The sequence below is a fragment of the Ambystoma mexicanum genome, chromosome 2q (assembly GCF_040938575.1).
Source record: "Ambystoma mexicanum isolate Mex_15411 chromosome 2q, UKY_AmexF1_1, whole genome shotgun sequence".
Classification (NCBI taxonomy): Eukaryota; Metazoa; Chordata; class Amphibia; order Caudata; family Ambystomatidae; genus Ambystoma; species Ambystoma mexicanum.
Window position 1 is genome coordinate 421,702,380 of NC_090924.1, and position 21,017 is coordinate 421,723,396.

The 21,017-nt window shown below is 46.5% G+C and overlaps 1 protein-coding gene across 1 annotated transcript in view; it reads left to right on the forward strand.

Moving 5' to 3' along the window:
- Nucleotides 1–320: 320 nt before the first annotated feature.
- Nucleotides 321–21,017, forward strand: part of LOC138569463 (anterior gradient protein 2 homolog) — a 57,691-nt gene continuing 36,994 nt past the window's right edge. Inside the window, exons 1-4 of the mRNA XM_069647444.1 lie at nt 321–501; nt 15,786–15,905; nt 17,815–17,878; nt 18,446–18,498. Coding sequence (XP_069503545.1) covers nt 15,791–15,905; nt 17,815–17,878; nt 18,446–18,498 — 232 coding nt within the window. The 5' untranslated portion in view covers nt 321–501; nt 15,786–15,790. The remainder of the gene's footprint in view (nt 502–15,785; nt 15,906–17,814; nt 17,879–18,445; nt 18,499–21,017) is intronic.

A 21,017-nucleotide genomic window follows, 5' to 3' on the forward strand; every position in this document is an offset into this window, starting at 1 on the left:
GGAAGCTGGAGAAAGCGGGCCAGGTCGTGCCCCTGGTGTTCACCTCTCTTTGGTGTTGCTCACACGCCCCCAGATCAGCGTGTTCCCTTTCGCAGCCAGGCTTTCGCTAGCAGCCAATGGGGACGCGACAAATCTTTGGCTCTGAGATGCCGGACGCGGAACAGGAACACAATTGTCTAAAAAACAGACTTAGGAGAGGTACTCAAATTTGCCTATGGCATCAATCAATCAATGCACTTTTGGAAACGTGTTTCTTTCTCATTGTTCGCGGCGCTTGGCGCTTCTGAGGCAGCCTCCCAAACGCTGGGCCCTGCAGGTGCATTCCACGGTAGAGAGAGGGTGCAGGGGAGGTTTGGGTGTCGACGGGGGAGGAGGGGTGACTTCACAGGAGGCAGGGCATCGGCGATTATACCAGGCAGCGTCCTCCTCCCTTGGCTTTCACATCGCCACAGACGCACACTCGACAAATCTCCCTGCGACAGGTGTGAGCGAGACAAACAGGTGAGCATCACGCGTTCCGTGGCACCAGCGCAGCAGGCGCGCTTGGACTCTGAGGCGCAGGGGGTGCACGCGCACACTGGTACCTGCTTAGCGTTATATGGGACACGCTGCATAGCTGTCCCATGCAGCTATGCAAAGGGTCATCAACCTGTCAGCTGGCCCTGCTACCCAACTGGCGCAGCGTGCTGGGAAGTAGCCATTGCGACACTCGCGCTTCACAGAACTTTAAAAGAAACCAGGGTGCATATCTCCCCTTAAACAGGGCTGGGGCGAGGAGGGAAGCACTAGAGCAACGGTCGCGCATGTCTTCCGCAGAACAATGGTGTGGGTTAGTGCAGGGGTGCACTGGTGACCAAAAGAGGCCCTGGAAATAATTTTGAAAGTGGACCATTTTTAGTTAGCCCAACCCTTCTCCTATGAGAAAATGTGGAAATAAAATAGCTTTACACAAAAAAGGGGCCCAGGGTGCAGAGGCCTAACTGGAAATCTCCAGAGTTCCCGAGGCCAGTCCACCACTGGTATTGCCCTGTATTTTTAATATCTTAGCGTGGATTTGTAAGCATCTCACGCAGCGAGAATATGTAGGACACATCCTTCAGAGGAGTGTAACGCTGGGTGGCTCAAGGTTCATATCCATGAACTTTAAGCCCCTGAGCTATCCACCCTCCACACCTCCTCTCGGGATTTCTATGATGCGGCTCTCATGTGGTCAGTTCAGAGCCGCTGGGTCTCCTTTCAAGCAGCCGCGTCACCCGGAAACCCCAGACAATCCGTGTTCGGAATTCTTAGCTCTGTCCTGTCGTCTTTTTGTTAATCTTTTTTTGGGGGCTCTCTTCAGACGTGCACCTAGCATTACATTTCGGGGGGAGGCAGGGCTAACCCTATAATGTTGGGAGAAGCGCGGATCTCCAGAGACTGTGTGTGGGGTGGGGGGCAAACATACTTGCGTGGAGGCATCTAACTTCTTTACACATTCTGTTACTTTTCTAGTGCAGCTTCAATGTTACACGCAGTTAACATTCCCTTTCCCGTCTGAAACCACACACTTAAGGACTAATGTGAGAATGAGCTGTCTCCAGCCCCCTACCCTTCCAGTCACTCCACTGATCGACACGTATTTGACATGTTCTGTCCTACTACGGCTCTGCGACCCCTGGCGACCCCCAAATGACATCCCTGTGGCTGTGTTGGTTTTCTATATTTGTCCTTTTCCAACTCTCAATCCCAACCCATTGAGACACTAGGTAACAGTCACAGTTAGTGGGGAGCATGTAAACGTGCTGAGAGGGGAGTATCAGGGGGCTGGTCTTCATAGAGTGCAGGTCAGGCAGTGTACTGAGCAGTAGCGAGGAAGCTTTTGATGCCGGGTGGGGAAGATAATAGGGCGGGAGCAGGAGGCACCAGTGGGGCGGGGGTGGTGGCCGCCCTATGCTTCCCCCCAGGCTCCGCCAGTGGTACTGAGTTTGGTTGTTTGGGGGGTGCATCATGGGGTGTGAAGAAGATGCTCATTGAAGAGTAGGGTCTTTGATTCTTTGCTGTACTATATGAGGGTGGGTGCAATTCCGATGTTGGGTTGGGTACGAGATTCCATGATCTTGGGGCGTCGAAGGTGAATTCTTCTTTCCTGGTTCTTTCCTTCTGGTGCCATTTCTGCTGCTCTAGTCTGGCCAGTTCCTGACTTCTGGTGATGGCCTGACTTTTAGAGGTGGTTTTTCTGTCTTCCGGGTAGAGGAGAGCGCAAAGCGACGGCTTTGTAGATGATGCAGCTGGCTTGAAAGTGATCCCTGCGTGTAGAGTCACGCAGCGATGATGGATGAGTGTGGGTGACCTGTGCTTGTATTTGCTGAGACCTTTGAGGAAACAGGCATTGGGGTGGAGGATGCTTCTCAGGGGTTGTAGGACGTGGACTTGAGTGTCCTGCCCTGCTGGTGTTCAGCGGGTCCTCTCGTCTGTCCTGCTCCTGTCCAGGGCAGAGGCAGGTTTGGCTACCACTGATCCTGGAAAAGGAGCTTAGGGGACATCACGTTATTAGCATGAGGTATTGTACCAAGAATCACACATTGCAATTTCCATGCTAGTGGTGAAGCTGTGATTAAGACCCAAATCCCTTGGATCCACAGTCGAGGCTCCCCTGCAGGAGACTACGGCTTCTGTTGGCACTCTGCACTCTAAGTGAAGTAGGCGTTGAATAGTTCATGGCTTTTTCCACGGACATGAGTAGACCCGGAGCACAGGGCGGATTGTTGGGATCACGTGCACTGTCACAGGGAACTATAGACTTGACTTCCTCAATCCCTCATCTTTCACATGCACTGAAGATCAAGTGCTTAGAGAAGGATCAGATCACAATGATGACGTATGAGTGAGGTCTGGTTCTTTATTGCGGTGCAGCGCTCCGACACTAGTTCATAATAGCAATACATGAAAAGTAATGCAAAAAAAGTATTTCTGCGCCCCACTCCCCGCCACTTCCTAGTTATCTTTGCCGCTACCCCCAAAGTTTACATCAGCCCAATCATTTTAAGAGTTATGGCCAGTGGGTGGGAAGCTAAGGGGTATGATGTTCCCTTACTTTTCAGGGAAATCTGTCATCGTTGCCTTACTTTATTTGAGCCAGAGTACCGTCCTGAGATGGTTGGGAAGGAAAGCTTCATTTTTATTTTTAACTTCTTCCCTGCTGGGGATTCGAAGCTGGGCCCTGCCAGTAACAATCCAGTGTCACATCTAATTGTCCATCTCGCAGGTGCTGCATTGGCTTTGTTTATTTCCGCAGACTGCTTGTGAAGTAAAGCCCATTCCCAATCAGTCAAAAAGCCCAGCTCGGCAGCGATTTGTGAATTGCTGTAGGCATAGTGGTGTTTGCATGTAATGGGAGGGGGGAGGGGTGTGCGTGCGTGCGTGCGTGCGTGCGTGCGCGCGCGGCTATAGACATGGACATGTCCCTTAAGACTTAAGAGGTGCAGGTGGTGGGTGAAGGGCAGGGGAGGCTGCATAAAGCTGCATGCTGAGGGGAGCAAAGACACACTAAATGGTGGCCATTTAAATGCATATTCTTTCACTGTGTATTCTTCAGTCTTGTGAGAACTGTTGTAAAACACAGGGTTCTGAGATGGAGTGGAGGAAAGGTAACACCCAGGTATGGGGTTTGAATGGGTGGAGGAGACAGTGAGTGAGGGGGGTGGAGGGAGCAGAACAAGGGGTGGGACAGAGGGAACATCTTTACACTACTTGTTTTCTTTACACTTCAAACACTGGACATGATGGAAGCGGCATTAAGGGCCTGATTCACAGAGCATTTTCCTATGGGATTGTGCCATTATAAAATGCTTCTGTGATTCGGCCCTTAAGTTGGGCGTGACCCCCACAGCCGGTAAGCTAGGATAGTTAAGCGCTCACATCATACTTCCTGTTAACCAGGAAAATAACATTGGGCCTCATTATAAGTTTGCTGGTCTGGTAACAATGGTACTGGTAAGCTTGCCGGTACCTTTGTTACCGGACCGGCAAACTACGCGTTCTGCTCGCGGGTGCCTTACCAACCGCCAGGTCTGACCCGGCGGGCGTACCGGCACCTGCAAGAGGAGCATGTTGCATGCACCGGCACCATTCACGAATGGTGCTGGTTCATCCGACCTCCCCATTCCCATTTAGCCCTATGGGGCTCAGAGGGAGAGCCTTTTATTCCAGCGCACGAAAATGGGCAATCACCGGGGCTGGCAGGGCCATAATGACCCAGTAATTGCCCCTTTGCGGGTGCCGGAAAAATTCGCAAAGTTCGGCGCCAGCCTGCCGGTTTTACCAGCAAGGCTACCGCCAAACTTGGAATGAGGCCTGTCGTTGTGGAAATGCAATGACTGTGCTGTCTCCACACTGCCAGATTGTATTAATTTCCCCCTATCATACGTCATTTGCCTAAAACGTTTCTGTTGCCGTAGTGTTTAATGTGCTGTGAACGTACATGTAATTTTAACTCTCTGCTTTTCATGTAAGTATCCCGAGGCCTTCATTTAAACCACAATGCATACATACATACAAAAAAAATCTGTGTGCTCATTCACTGCAGTCACCAATTCACAACGCGGCACGGCATAATCAGCCCTTCAATTTGCCTACATCAACACATTCAGAGCCAGTATGTTAGGAATAATAGCAGAAATTATCACAGCACTTATCATGCAAGAGGAGTCCTGCATGAAGCGCTGTATGAAAAACTTTGATTAATACAGTACAAAGGAGGAGGTCCCAGGGGCACAATGAAACCTGCATTGCAGGTGGGAGGGGCTAACTGGTAATGAGCGGGACCACTTCTGAAACTGGGCGCGGCAAACTTGGTGGCTCCAGCCCCTCTGTTCTACCCTAAGGGTTGTCAAGCATCAAATGGTAGCGGTCCAGCATTATACTTAAGCGTATGCACACACACACACACACACACACAATCACACTTTCCTTCACTCATTTAAACATCCCATTCACCAGGCACTCGCTCATTTACATGAGCACCCAGCCCCCATGCATCATACACTCATTCACACACGCTCACTCTTTCACACATACATTACATACACACTCCTGGCACACATACATCCATACATAAATACATGAGCTAACATGCAGCACCCTTTAACACTGCTAGTTTCAGAAAAGGCTGCCATCTCCTCTCTGCCTAACAAAAATCAAGTGTGCACATCAGCCCCCGCCGCTCGGATGTGGAAGAAGACATAACTTGGTAATATGTTCGCTCGCATCCTTTGGGAGGAGGGTGATGTGTGCATTTGATTGTTATTAGGCAGTGAGGTGAGGGAAGTCTTTCTTGAAACTATAAACTTTAAAGTTTTGCTGCGTTTGTGCAAATACATTTTTCTGCACCACCACCATAAGACGTTAAAGTCGCCGCTATGTGTGGAAGCCCCGCTCCTCAGCTCACATTTTGGGCGGAGAGGCTGAAGCCCGTTTAGCTCAACTGCGTAGCACGCCTGAGAGGGTCCCATTACGAAGGTAGAGGGCAAGTAGGGGATGCATATTATTTTATTTAAAGCATTTAAAAAAAAGTCACCAACAGTGCACAGGAGCGTTTCCCCAACACATGTTCATGATGCCTTTTCCCACAATATATGCAAATATCACCTATCATGCTTAATCTAAAAGAGATGCCCCGTAAAAATGCCATGTCTTCCTTCTGGGCCCCCCAGCACCTTGCACGCATATAATGTGATAATGTATGCATGCACTGTGCTGGGGTCCCAAGGGGCATGCATGGTATTTTCTTTTACTAGGCATCTATCCCAGATTCCCTGTAAAAGAAATGCCATGCCTGCCCCCTGGGCTCCAGTACCTTGAACTGGGTGCTGGTTTTGGCCAGTCTGGAGGTTGGTTGTGCAACGACCCTGTCACACCAAAATCAACTCCACGGCCCAGCACAAACACATGTGCACACATTCACAGAGCATTCACAAGCGCATCAATCATCATACACTCGCTCATTACACACAGCACAAGCATACATGTATACATACACACATTTAAATTAACGTACCTTCTGCCCTGGTCTGAAGTTTCCTCCCTGCACTCCAGCTCCTGCATACCACAAACAGGAACCAGGAAGCAAACAGTGCTTCCTGGTTCCTGCACCTGTGTGCAAGAACCAGAGCACTGATGAAGAAGCCTCCCACTTCGTTTGTATGTGCAGGGAGGTGCAGAAGCACCTCATCCCACATACAAATATGCAGTTCACCAGCCAGCATCCCCAATGGGCCATGCATGGTTGGGGAAGCAAAACCCCCCTAGCTTTGCATTGCACATTGGACATGCACGGCTGGGGAACAGAACTGTTAAAGGGAAAACCTGATTTCCCTTTGACAGGTCAAGCCAGAGCAGGAGCGCTCCCTCAGCTGCATAAAGTAACTGAGGGAGCTCTCTGTGTTTACACTGGCTGGCTCCTCCATAATGGGCAAGGAGGCCCATGTGTCGGTGCCCCATCGCCCTTTATGGAGAGCCGCCACTGGTACACTCTCAATGAATTTATGCACTGGGTCAGTGTTGAAATGCTGTTGACTTTTGGTAATGCAGCGATTTTTAGCACATTAAGGGATCCATAGACACACCCTACAGTAGAAGGCTAGCAGGGTAGATCAGCAGGTTGAGTAACTATTGCAGAGAGTTTATATATTTAAAACTGGCTGTAAATCGTATGACTTTTCCAATTCCTTTAGATTAAACAAGTGCTATAAAATGTGGTCAGCCAGGGGATGGGTTGAGCTGGATGTTTGCTTATTTTCAGGGCGGGTGTGGGGCAATGTCTGCCCCCATAGTGAAAATCAAAAGTTTGCACTCATGAACCCACAGTTTCATTTTTAATAACTGCTGTCAGTACAATAGACGCATTTATTTGTGATTAAGTAATTTGGCAAGCATATAACTCTTTTAGACATGTATACTGTGATAAAACACAAAGGAAGAGGCACACAATCACAGGATATTCATGTGATAGACACACACACACACACACACACACACACTCTCTCTCTCTCTCTCTCTCTTTACAGAAAACTGGTGGCTGTAAGTTTAAAAAGCATGTTTCAGTTTGGATTATTTTTTTCTTTTTTTGTTGAACTGCCATTTGGAAGACAAGAGTGTGGCGAACATGTAGGACGCCTGCTTTTAACAGTGATGGCACCCCAGTGATATTCATGACCCATTGTTTCCTGTGGAGTCCCTTTCAGGCCAGAAGAAAAAACACAGGCTTAGCAAAGAACTTGCACACGTGCTGAAGACGGCGGACAGCATCTTTAAGGCACCTGGAAAGAGTTATTTGCCAGAGGGAGGGCAGGCCACCAATTAGGGGGCGGAGGGAAAGCAGCAAATTGGGACGCCTATGCTTCCCAGTGTCCACCTCTATGCCCTATGGTGTGCTGGGGTGCTGTGCCTTCCTTTGGTGCTGCCTGGGTAGGTTCGGGAAATACTTCCTGGAGGGCCGAACCAAGGGTGGTAGATCAGCTTTTTCTTAAAAGCTTAAAAGATGTTTAACCCGTTTTAACATGGCCTGCACCCTACCCTGTGGCGTCCTCTCTGCACATTCCTAACTGTGGCGAGACAATGGGCATACTTAGTGCTGTAACCCAGCACCCGTTCTCTCTCACTGCACATTCCTAACTGTGGCGAGGCACAGCACCGTTCACTTAGAAACAATTCTTGCTCCCCCCTCCCCCCGCCTCCGTCTCTCTCTCTCTCTCAACACTAAATCCACTTAAAAACAGCTCTCTCTCTCTCTCTCTCCACTAAATCCATCGTTGCCTGTCGCAAACAGCCCTACTACGAGCAGATTTCATCTTCTGTTGCTGGAAGGAATGAAGGCAAATGCTCTTCATGGTGTGGTCTGAGGCCTGTAGCTGCTGAACGAGGTTGAACGCATCTGTAAAGACAGTCACTAAGGAGTGGCTGCTATTAGCCTGGAAGCTGGCTGTGTACAATGACCCCAAGGCCCAACCCGCCCAAGTCAGCCTGGAATCGACCAGGTCTCAGTGGGGCCTCCGGTCACGCTTCCATCTTGCACTTTCTTTGGGGCACATGTACCTCACTTGTCATGTGACTGGGGCAATGACCCACTTCACACTCATCTCCGTGCTGGAGCAGTGACCAGATTGGCTTTGTTAATAGTTCCAGTGCAATTGCTACATATGGCTGAGTTTCACACGATCTGCACCCCTGGAAGCATTTGAACCCCCTTCCTGGCAGCGTTTTGACAGTGCAGTTGGGGTCATTGTACCTGCATTGCTCATTGAAACTACAATTACCAAATCTGGCAGGTCCTAGCCCTGGTGTAATTATTACATATGCACCAGCATAAGTGCTGGAGCTAGCACCAGCATAGAGGTGGTTATAGCTCCTAGCACGTGTGCAAATCCTTTCAGTGGGCCAATGCCTTCGAGCAGCGTTATTCTGGATCTATAGACCGAATTACAGAGATGCCATGAAAGTAGTCCCAGATGCAAACTTCTGACAGCCATGATATACTCCCAGTTTACCTTTGCTCTATCCCGGCCTAAGAACCACATATCATGGCAGTTCAGGATCATGAGCTGTGATGTTGTGATTTATCATGGTATGTCATGCTATATCATGCTATGTTATAAAAGGTCAGGGTATGATGACATGGCATATATATGTTGTGTCAACACCCCTGTAGATAAGTAGCACACCAGGCACGTTTACTCCCAAAAACTCAATCATATTTTTGCAACAAAAAAAACACAGGATTAAAATATACCCAACAAAAATAGCAAATAAGGGACCCATAGGAGAATGCCATCTGGTCCAACCCATACAGATCAAGGGATATGTTTGGATTGGTGGTAACAGCACAGCAGTGCCACAGAAAGAACCTCTAACATTTATACTTCCTGATCTTTACACGTGCATGAATTATTACATACAAAAAGTATAGATTGCAAAATTAAACTTGTTTCAGTGTTATAATGTATATTTTGCACACCTAAAACATCCCCATTGGCATTGGAAATATTGTTTTACTCCCCGAAGATTCATTGTAATCAAAACTTCACAAAATAGGGAATTAAATGCTCCCACTTCAAAATTGTATCTGGAGCTCTGAGTGCCATGATATGTCATGATATGCTCTTCTCTGTCGTGTTATGTTATGCCAGGTAATGAAATTGTATTATATGTCATATCATGGTATCAAGTTATATAATATGTCATGTCATGATATGTCATTTTGTGTCATGATATTGCATGGCATGGAACGACATGACAATATATCCCAGAAATGTATAATGTTGACATTCCCAGTTTCCCAGTAAGTAACCAGTTTGGCATTCCCAGTAAGCAACCAGTTTGACATTCCAATGAGCTTGACAGTCCTAGTAAGTTCTCATTCTGAAATTCGAAATAAGCTCCCAGTTTGACATTCCCTGCAAGCTTAACATTTTCAGTAAGGTTCCTCTTTGACATGCCCAGTAAGTTCCCCAGTGGATGTTCCCAGTGAGCTGACATTTCAAGTGAGCTCTCAGTTTTAACATTCTCAATTAGCTCCAATTTGTTTTTCAATTCCAAATAAACATGATCTTGCCTGTAAGAAATCTGGTTGATATTCCCAACAAGCTTGACATTTCAAGCAATCTTGACATTCCCTGCAGGATCTCAGTTTGATGTTCTCAGTAAACTCACAGTTGGATAGTCCCAACAAGCCTGCCATTCCCACCAAGCACCCAGTCTGACATTCCCAGTGACACCCTTGTTTCACATTCCTAGCAGGCTACCAGTTTGGCATTCCCAGTAAACTCAAGCTTCACACAAATCTAGCATATTACCCTGAAAAATCCCAAATCATTCCAAATGCCATGATGAGCAAGCCACAGTTGGAAAAATCCAGATTGTACAGTCCAACCGAAGAGGCACAGAAGAGACCCCCATTCCCATTAGAAATGAATGGCAAGCAGTGGGATGAGGTTTGGTACCCATTATACTGATGCATGGGTTTACACATACCTTGGGCAAATTATTGACAAACTGCAATCACATAGGTAGCACTATTAGGGAATTGAGATTCCGGGTGAGATAGCACGTTAATACTTTACAAAGAGAAGACATGAGGCTAGCCCTCGCTACAAATTGGAAAATTAAACACCAGATGGGAAATAAGGCAGGGATTAGATTTATGGGTCTAAAAACAGTTCCCAAGAATCCAAGAGAAGGTGACAAATAGAAAGAACTCTGCAAATTGGAAGCTAACAAGATTTGCAAGTACAGAACAGCGTTGAATGGTTTAATTTCTGATCATGAAATGGGGGTCTTTCTTTGAATGTGCAAGGCTAGTTCATGAAATCAGAAGCAGATCTAATTTAGAATGGGTTATGTGTCCAGTTCTTGTCTCATTTGGTTTGTTGAGTTTTCATTTATGGTCTATCCATGTCTCTATCACTTTTGCTTCCTCCAATTTGATTTGAAGATCCATATTGGAAAAAGGATGCCACAGGATTCAATATTTGATTTGGAGTATAAGTACCATGGTTAAAAGCAACTGTGGATGCAATTTCTAAAAGCAGGAAGGAGCATTAGCAATTATACATTAGTTTAAATTATTGGAGAAGACCGTAAATTAGCATAATAAAAAAAACCTAACACTTAAGTGAAATGAGGAAGATTAAACCTTTAGGCAATTGAGGCTAATAATTAGTGAGGACTGATTGGTTGAAGATGATTTTCGGGCCTGATTAGCCTGTAATATTGCAAGTAGAAGGGCTTGAGAGATTAGTGTCTCCGAGCGCCACATGCGCATTAGACGTGTTTGTGCTTGCTCCATTGGGGTTTGAGTATGATTTCCAGTTACATGCTTCATGAATTGCTAACAGGCTTGTAGCGGCTGGCTTTTCAATGAGGTTAAATTAGAGCAATTTGGAGAGCCTTTTAAAAAATAAGGGAAATATATTTTAATCCAGACAATTGCTGAGCTAGATTGAAGGAAAAACTATTTTAATTTAGAAAAAGGATGGATAACAGCTCAAATGAATTCAGGGAAGCCAGAACCATTGGGTCTGAATGTATTTTGTGTTAAACCAGACCGTAATGTAAGAAATCGAATGAGCACTAGAGATTGGTGTTTCTTGAAAATACGCGCGCATTAGTAGGCATGTGCAAGTGGGTATTGTCTCCCGAATGCACATGCGCGGTCTAAGCAAGGAGACTGGCGTCACGACAGGACACATGTGAGAAATAGGGTTGGTTAATTGTTTGTAGCTATTCATGGTGCACACTTGTGAGAGACTTGTGAATTGCTAACAAAAGCAAGATATAGGTAGGAATGGTTGTTTTTTATTAGGCGTATTGTGTGAAATAACCAAGCTCTAGGGTTTGGGAATGGGCACTCATTTCAATTCTATTTTTGCCCAGTTACAGTATTGTGGAAGGGCACTGGAATTAAACAGTCAGTGGGAATTGTCCTAATTGTGGACACAAGCATTTAAGGAAGGTAAGAGAAACACCCTTAAAATGTTTTTTTTTATTTAAATTCAGTAAGGATTAGGCAGTTAGTGGGTACTAGGTTGGTATTCATCTTATATTGCCCTCCATACTTGGACAACTGTCCTTTCATAAAAGATCTGCCATAACGTGACAGAAAGGTAACAACACCCACAACCAGCACATACAGTAGACACATGCATGGCCCATTAACCTCTGAATACAGGCGGCCTTAGGTTGTGGAGAGAGATGGGAAAGCCATTGTGTGATTAGTGGTTTATCGTATGGGTGCTGGAGACACGGATGTATCATGGCTCACCTTAGTAGCGGTTCACTGTGAAATTTGAATCCTATAAAGTATTCGATATTTGAGGCAAAACACATGGAGTTTGATGCATGCTGAACACAGACGTGAAAACAGGAAAGTTAAATGATTTCATTTGAAATATAAAATCTCTTTATGTGTATACATATAGTATATATTTTTTCTCCCTGTCTTCGATTGAAATTGTAACTCATCCCCCTGATGTGGAACGACCTCTGATACACATACTATGCAGTATTTACCATTTCTTATGATGGTATTTGGATCATCATTACTAAACTCCATAACATCAAATGTTGGATGATTTATGTTTTTCAATGTTGATAAGGAAATATGTGAATATGAAGGTGATTTGTTGGCCCTGAGGAAGACCTGTAGTAGAAGGGGGCGAAACACATGTTGACATCAAATAAGATAATCACATGGCAATTACATATATGGCAGCACCTGGCTGGTTGGGCCCAGGCATGTTTATCCTCAATTTGATGAATGTCCTTAGGAAATGTGGTATTAACTCTCAAAGGATAAGCTTACTGGTCCCTTTAAGACTGTGCCTATCATACGGTAGCAGAAACTGCATGCGCGAGACTGTTCCTTACATCCTGTAGCATGACTATTCTAGGGTAATGAGTCATCGGCGTATAGCGCTTAATAAAACAAAATAAATACGCATTAAATGGCATATGATGGTATTCCTGGGGCATTTGATGCTGCACTTTGATGACAGTGGCAAGGCCTGCATGCATGACTATAAGGTGGGATGCTTGTATTGCTCAATGGACGTTACACACGTATGATGTGTGAAAGGTTCATTGCTCAATACAAGAAAGTGAAAGGGGCAAGATGGGCCAGCGGCAGAGGAGGAGCAGTAAGTGTGGAGCGGGGAAGGGCGCAGGCAAGGTCAGGAGTGGAAGTCAGCAGGGGAGCGGGAGGAAAATGCAGAGGACGGGGTGAGTGGCAGGGTACCCCAGATACCGGCAGCAGGGAGCAAGGGAGTGAGGAGCTGTGAGGATAAGAGCAGCTGTTTTCCACGGGCTGTTCCCCTGAGGGTCAGATGAGGGGAGGGGAGGTGGCCTGGGTCAAGGGGAAGTTAAGGGAGATACTTTTTGCAACTCCTGTTGTGCAAAGGTCTAAGCGCAATGGGAGATGCGAAACAGATCTTTTTGCAAACATCACATAGAAAAAACGATACCTTGCAAAGGATCATCATTCCTTGATGTTAGATTATAATTGTCAAACAGTGTCAATAGCTGGCTATATAAGGCTGTACCGAAGACAGCGTCCAGGTTATCCAACGCCCTGACCCACAGTGGTGCTGCTGGGATTGTACCTGAAATATCATGACTGCATCCATGGCATAGAAAGGCAGCATCCTAAAAAACATATGCTTTTTCACTGAACTAGCCTGTTGTCTAATTTAGTAAATATTTCTTTTAATGGTTCTCTAATGATTAGTTTCCCCATTAATGATGTCATCAGAGTCAAAGGCCATGTGTCATCACTTTACTTGATGTCACTGAAATCATTCTGTGAAATACTCTGGTGTGTGATGTCACATCCTATACTCCTGGCAATCCACCCCACAGAGACATCTTCTGCATACAGCTGCCAAAAGGCAGTTACACACGTCAAGAGATAAAGTGACACGAGAAGAGCCAACCTGTATGCAAAATGCCTGACAGTCAGTCTCAAGTTTGAAAAAGGGGGATATATTTTATTGAGACATATTGGCAAAATAGATGGGGATTTATATGTAATTATGCCTATTGGGGGTAGCAGCACAGCCTGTGTGCAGGCCTGGTGGGGGGACCTTGTGTGTTTAAGGTGTACGCAATGGAGTTTGTCATACAGTTGATCACATTTCAATTGTGTTTCATTTAAGCTGTAACAATTGCTGTAGCAGCATTTGACTTCAAAACAAGTGAGCTCATTGCTCAAGGATATGTATTCCAAGCAACCATAATCTGATCCAACAGCCTACTTGTGTGTCTTGCCTTGAATGGCAATTTGTTAGTAATGAAATTTGGATAAGTGCTGGTTTCTACAGACCCAGGGTGGTGGCACTGGGAGCACTAAGGCACCTTCAACATGTAACCAATAACACTCATCAATTTAAGCAGGTCAGGAGACACTAGCACTCATCCAAAGCTCAGCCCTGATGAAGTGTCACTCTGAAACATAGTGAGCTAAAGACTCTGGGTAAGGCTCTTGTGACCAGGACTAATGTCTGGCAGAGGGACTTCCCATGACCCCCCTTGTTATTTGCATATTTTAAGTAACTTTGGGTCTCACCCTAAGTTACTAGGGGAATCCAGACGTGGATGGACCCCTTACTCACGATTCTTAGAGAGGCACAGCTCCACCTTACTGATGAGGTCCAACCAGACTGAAACACGTGTCTGGGGATGCTGTTGGTACTCTTGTTCAGAGGAGAATTGCCTACCATTTTGGTGCTGGACTACCTATGGGTGGGACAAAGACTGATATGTGTATGGAAATGTCCCCTCTGTCGAAAGCATAGTGAGCTAAAGTGTGGTTAAGATCCTCCCAGGGGCCATTCACCCAAGAACAGGTCAATGGGCCATGTTCATACCATTAGAGGATTTCCCAGACCTCTGTATGCAAATAATGGATACTTTGGGTTCTCACCCTAAGTTACCAGTGGAATCCAGACGTGGACCTCTTTCTCACTGTGCTTGGAGAGGCAGAGTTCCACCTCACTGATGAGGCCCGACTAGGCCAAAACACGTGTCTGGAGTTGCTGTTGGTACTCTTGTTCAGAGGAATTACATAGCATTTCGGTGCTGGACTTCCCCAGGGCAGGACAAAGACTGATATGTTTTGGATATTTCTTCTCTGTGAAAGATAGTGAGCTAAAGACTCTGGGTATGGCTCTCGTAACCAGGACTATTGTCTGCCAGTGGGACTTCCCAGGACCCCCCTTGTTATTTGAAGTGCCACTCTAGACATGAAACATGTACATACTGTGAGATCGTATTGTACTCGTATGAAATGAAGCCATTGGGGGAGCCAGCATGGAAGCATCTTCACTAAGGCACCCAGACAGACACGCAGGTGAGCCCTTGTTCGCCACCCCCCCCTTGCCAGATCGGAGGATGACCAAGTGCAATGATGTACGAGCTAGCTTGGTTCCCATGCGACCGCACCACTTCTCTTGCGGGGCTCAGCATGTCTTCGGGGTGGGCAGGTCGAACGGTCCTTGGAAGGTGCTGAGTATCCCTGCAAGTGGGGGCGTGGTGGACAGCAACGCCAGGACCTCCATCCTTCCTCAGAGGCATCCAGTAGGGGAGAAAGAGGACAAGAATGGCGATTATGGCCCATAGAATGGTAGAGTTGTGACCGCAGCTCTGCTTTGCTCGTAGGATCTAGGACAGCATGTGCCTATGCATCCGAAACGGATCTGATCGTCACAGCATCCCACCTGACTACTCATGCAAGTCTTCATGTTGGTTGCAGCCAGAGGAAACTAAAGGGCCTCCGCAAACAGCTCATTTCATAGCCCCTTCTGGAGAGGTGGCACCTGCTGGTGACCCGGAGGGCAGCTGAAACTTGATCTAGTGGCTTGACTCTGTGCCAGATGTCAAAGTTGTAATAGCAATAGCTTCTTATTTTGTTTTGTTTTGCAAGAGAGGGCGCTGCGTGAAAGCGACAAAAAAAATGGTGCATGTATATGGTGTATGTCACACTAATTCCCTACAAGTCTGAACATTCCATCTACTATTCAGTGGCATAGTTTTACAGCAGTATGGACCGTATTCGGAGATGACAATTGTGTAATGCAGAGGAATGCTGCCGATTCTGGACCATTTTCCCTGGCCCAGGGTCTATGGGCAGGTGCATAGGTTTTCTGTAGAGTATAATGAAATTCCACCCACTTGCCTTCCAGGTGGAACACTTCCCAAGCCTCTACTCCTATTCTCTCTTGGGCCGTTGGTCTCACACTCGTGTTTATTTTGCATTTCAGACGCCATGCAGAAATATCTTGTCTTTGTGGCCCTGCTCCTCGTGGGCGTCTGTTGCAGTATGGCTCAGGAGAAAGGCTCCCACAGGAAGACGAGGAAGTTCCCCCAAACCATGGCCAGAGGTAGCGTATGAACATCGCACACCACCCGCATGCAGACATTGGTTCATTGGGAATGAATGAGTAACAAGCAGCACCCAGACACACTTTCATCTGAACACAAGGGAACCCTGGGTAGCGGGGAGGAAATAGATGTGAACGGGACAGGAATTGGTAGAACGCAAAGACCGCAGTGAGCTTACTTTATTATTTCTGAGGGAGCGTTGGCTGCCTGCTCCCTTCCGGTTCTGTGTGAGTTCTGTGTGAGTGAAACTGGCGTTGCTTTTCATCATGTCATAACAGACCTTTGGGTGAAGCTTGTGCTGCAGCTGCTTGTCTGTCCTATGCACTGGGAGATGATGTCCCCTTTGGTGTGTGGGAGAGGATGGGCTGCAGCAGTGCGGATTTTGAGTGGGAACAGAGTTCCTAATGGCAGGGTCTGGAACTACGAATCCCCGAACTCGTGGATGGTCGCTGCTTGCATGGTGGGCAACCCCGAGCAAGTTGTGGTTTGGGAAACCCACGGGGGGCCCGAGAGCCCCAAATGGGAAGGCAGATTTAGGCAGAAACACTGCAGCATTTAGCATTTCCCATTTGGGGCTCTCGGCCCCCCCGTGGGGAGCCCGAGAGCCCCAAATGGGAAATCAGATTTAGGCAGAAACACTGCAGCATTTAGCATTTCCCATTTGGGGCTCTCGGGCCCCCTGTGGGGAGCCGAAAGCCCCAAATGGGAAATCAGCTGTAGGCAGAAACACCGCGGCATGTAAACACAACCGTGTTGTGTTGCTGCCTGCCTTGGCTTTCACTTTGGGTCTCCGGTGCTCCACCGGAGACCCAAAGTGAAAGCCAAGGCAGGCAGAAACACAGCGCGGTTGTGTTTGAAAACGCTGCGGTTTTTCTTTCCGAGTTTCTCAGGCTCCTCCGAGCCGGAGGAGCCTGAGAAACTTGGAAAGAAAAACCGCAGCGTTTTCAAACACAACATTGTATTTATGTTTGCGGCCGCTTCAAAAGCGACCGCAAACATAAATACAACGTTTTTAAAGCTGCGGTTTTATTTCTAAGTTTCCCGGGCTCCTCCAGCCTGGAAAACTTAGAAAAAAACCGCAGCTAGTGCTTATTTTTTAAAAAAAATAAATAGCACTTACCGAGATTCAGCTGCATCTTTCCTGCTCTGGTCTCCGGTCCCCGTCCTCCGCGTACAGCACCAACGAAGGAAAAGCCACCCAGCGGTAGTTTTTGTTTACTACAGCTGGCTGGCTTTTCCTTCATTAGTGCCGCAAAAGCAAAAGCCAGCACAGGCGGGCATCCATTTCACAAAATGGATGCGCCCATGTGCTTGCTTTTGCGAATTTTGAGCTTGAATAGCTCAAAATTTTACATAGGAAGTTTTAAAAAAAAAAGTTCTATTATTTTTTTAATGTTGCCTATCTATTTTTAAAATATTTTTTTTTACTGGACTATCCCTTTAAAGAATTTACATAGCGATACCAAAACATAGGTTCCCCTATAAATTTCAACGATGTTTTCGTACACGCAGCAATCATGCAGATCCCATTAGCAATGGCAATTTGCATCCCATTAATCCCTGCCAATGCTGTCCTACCCTGCTTTTGAGGGGATGCTCAGTGATGCATTGAATAGTCACAGCCACTTTCTGGTCTCTCTTATAAGACAGGAACCATAAAAAAACTTACTAGGTGAGAAATAAACTGAGACCAACCCTACCACACTCATGTGCCGGGGCCAAACTGGTAAGAAACAGATGACTGTCTTCCAATCTGTGGCCGAGTGGAATTCATTACAGTGAGGTGTGTCCTTAGAGCCAGGCAAATGATTGAGGGAGTCTGTCTGATTGTTAGTTCTGCTTGTATATGTCTGTCATCTCCACCAAGGACGGCAATTCATTCTGTCTCCCTTTCTTCGTTTGCTGTAGGGTGGGGTGACAGTCTTTTCTGGATACAGACCTATGAAGAGGCCCTCCACAGAGCCCAGACCAGGTAACTGACAGCCAATGAGAAGGCCCAACTGGCGCTCTTAGTCCACATCTGAAGAACTTTCGTGAATTGTATGGCTAAGCGCAGTGCAGAGCAGACTGCCATCTCCTGGGTGGGCAGCTAATCATGTTTACAACATATTTCCTTCATCCTAACTGGTGCCCTCTGATATTCTGCTAAATCAGATTTACAAAAATGAAACTCATTATTGTTATGATTGCACGTGGGCAGAAGTATTCATCATGAGACTTTGGAAAACACAATGAGCCAGACAGAATCAAGATTGCCCCATCAGAGTACCCGATAATCAATATATTGCCACCCAATGGGCACCTCCCACTCCAATTGGACATGCGGGATTCTGAGCAACCAAAGGCTAGTGGCTGCAATGCCCATGGTGTCCCTTACTTGAGCTTTCTGGCAAAAGCTTTGGGTTCTCTGCCCATAGAGGTCAATGCAATTGCAAGGTGTTTTCTTGCAGAGGAGCGTCTGCTGTGATTGGAAGGCTATTGTGGTGCTCCAAGGTGCCCTGCTACCATTGAATTATGCTGTGCTTTTCTTTCTTTACAGCAACAAGCCGTTGATGATTATCCACCATCTAGAGGACTGCAAACATAGCCAAGGTAGGGCACCCCTCAGCGGCGGCGGGTATCCAGAGACTGAACATTGGTTTGGGGTCAATCGTGCCTTCCTTTTAACAGAATCATGTTATATGTTTTCTTGTTTTGAACCATATTCTGGAAAATACAGATGATATAATGATGATGATAGGTTATGTCTGTACATTTTTGTGTTTATTTATTTAGTAAGTTGCTTGGTTGAGTGTTACATGTCATCTTGTGGCCACATCAAAGCAATTGTCCATATGACAGCTGGTGTAAAGGTGAAAGTGTAGACATCATGAATATCTGACCGGGCGATGGATATTCATTCTGAGCAGTTGAGTTTCCTGGTTGGTCCCACTCTGGCAACTAAGGGGGCAAAGACTAGGCTTTCGTTGCAGATCTAAAAAAAACTTACTTAGCACTTACACGCACATCAACTGTTCACTTTAAGTGCTGCCTACATTCTGCGGATGAATATATTTCCACGGGCAGAGATAAGCAATAGTCAACATCTCCAACAGAAGCACTGCTTCATTACTTCGATGATGGGGGGTCGAGACCCAGCCACATGATGAGCCTCAAGATGCATTTTCAGGTGCTTCGATGGGCATGAGCACCTTGTGGATGTGTTGCCTACCCTAGGCCTCCCACAACTTTGATAACATGGATGAAAAGATGGGTTTCTAAGCTCGGAAATGCACAGCAGAGGATTCTCCTCCCTGAATGGCCATTAACGGCCGGGTTCAAAATACATGCACGCGGGATATACTGAAAGACCTTCCCAAGTGACGTAGGCCTCGGTCTGCAGCTGCCCCGTGCAATGCCCTGAACCTCATGGATCCGAAACGCCTGAATTCTGATAGAAGCCTTGCTGGATTGGCTTTGCTGCTGTATCAGGTTCATGCCCTCCAGGTTGGGACTGCTCTTCTTTTAGTTATCTGCATATGACGGCCATTTCCATCCTTTCGTGGGGGAGCTGCAGTTAGTATTTCTTGCTAGAAGAAAGAGTGCAGGAAGGGGATCCCTGGGCACTTAGGAACACTGTAAATCAGTTTACTGAGCGTCGCAGGGTGGGGCTACCGTGTCATTTCAGCAGCTGCTTCGCATTGTGACAGCCTCAAATGTGCCTTGTCTGCAGCTCTGTGTAAAACTGAAAAAGACCAATAGCGGGTTGCCATCCACCCACAAAGCTCATTTCCTTAAACAAAACAAAAAAAAAAACAGCAATAGGTGCTGTGAATGTGCAGCAATGCATGCATAGGCTCGTTCTTTTTTTCTGACGTCACTGACAAGATAGAGTGAAGACACATTTGAGGCTCACGCATTGCTATGTGGCGGCCTCAAGCACACGATCATCTGCTCTTCTCCCAGGGGTAGGCAGGTGGACTGTTATACCACGCTGAGCCGCTGCAGAGAAAGGGGACACGTAACAACAATGTTCCTTTGTGTGATCAGAACATTTGGTAGAGTGGAGAGTGGAAAAGAAATTGTAATTATGTGGGTTGGCAATGCAATACTTTGAAGGACAGCCTGAGAGTTGTGCCCAAGTGGAGGAGAGAAACCTCACCAGAACATTGCAATACAGCATCCGTGCCTTCAACCTACCTCATTCCCCAAATGTAATGTCATGTAAAGTTATCTTGCAAAGCACACTTTTGCCATTTTCATAGCCTCCCTGCCCATGTAAAGTAATGGAAAGTGGTCTTTTAGAGCGCCTTTCTGCCAATAATGTTGCCCTTGCTGTGCAGGACTCTGTAAGAAACGAGGACAGGGTGTGTTAGTTGGATAGTTAGTTAGAAGGCAGATGCAGAAACCTCTGGTGTTGATGGATACAGGTGGGAAGTACCTGTTACCTGTGGGTCGATATGAACATCTCTATGTTGTATGTGTTTTTTTAAAAATAAAACATTTTTATTGTTTTCAAAAACAAGCCCTACAACTTACATTCACCTTTCTACAATTGCATGTCCTGGTTGTGGATAGACCACTTAACAATCTCATACATAGTTACATTAAATCACACCAAATCACGTCATTACATTCCCACCCACTCGTCTCGCAATGCCCACAAGGTCCTCATTCCCCTGCCTCCTCCCATTTCCCCCATATCTTATTAGCTTTCGTTGGACAGCCCAGTGCCGTATATATTTTGGGTTCCGTTGCTGCACATACATCCATCTCAGCAGCCCATTAAGCCAGGGTCGTGGACTCCGGTGTGCCCCATTTCTGGGCTATATTGCATTTTATCAACGCCACTTCTGTGGATAAGAACAGTTTTTACCACCTATTAACATTGTTTTCATCTGGAATACCCAATAGCAATACTTTTGGATCCAGTGATATAGTTCCTCCCAGGACCTCTGTTAATTTGCCACAGCATTGTCTCTAGAAGGTTCTGATCCGGGGGCACTCCCACAGGATGTGTATGAAGGTGCCCTCCCCCTCCCGGCACCGTAAACAATTTGGGTCTGGGGCACGCTTCCAGCCATACAATGCAACCCTGGGATGATAGACTTGATGAAGAATTTTAAGTTGTG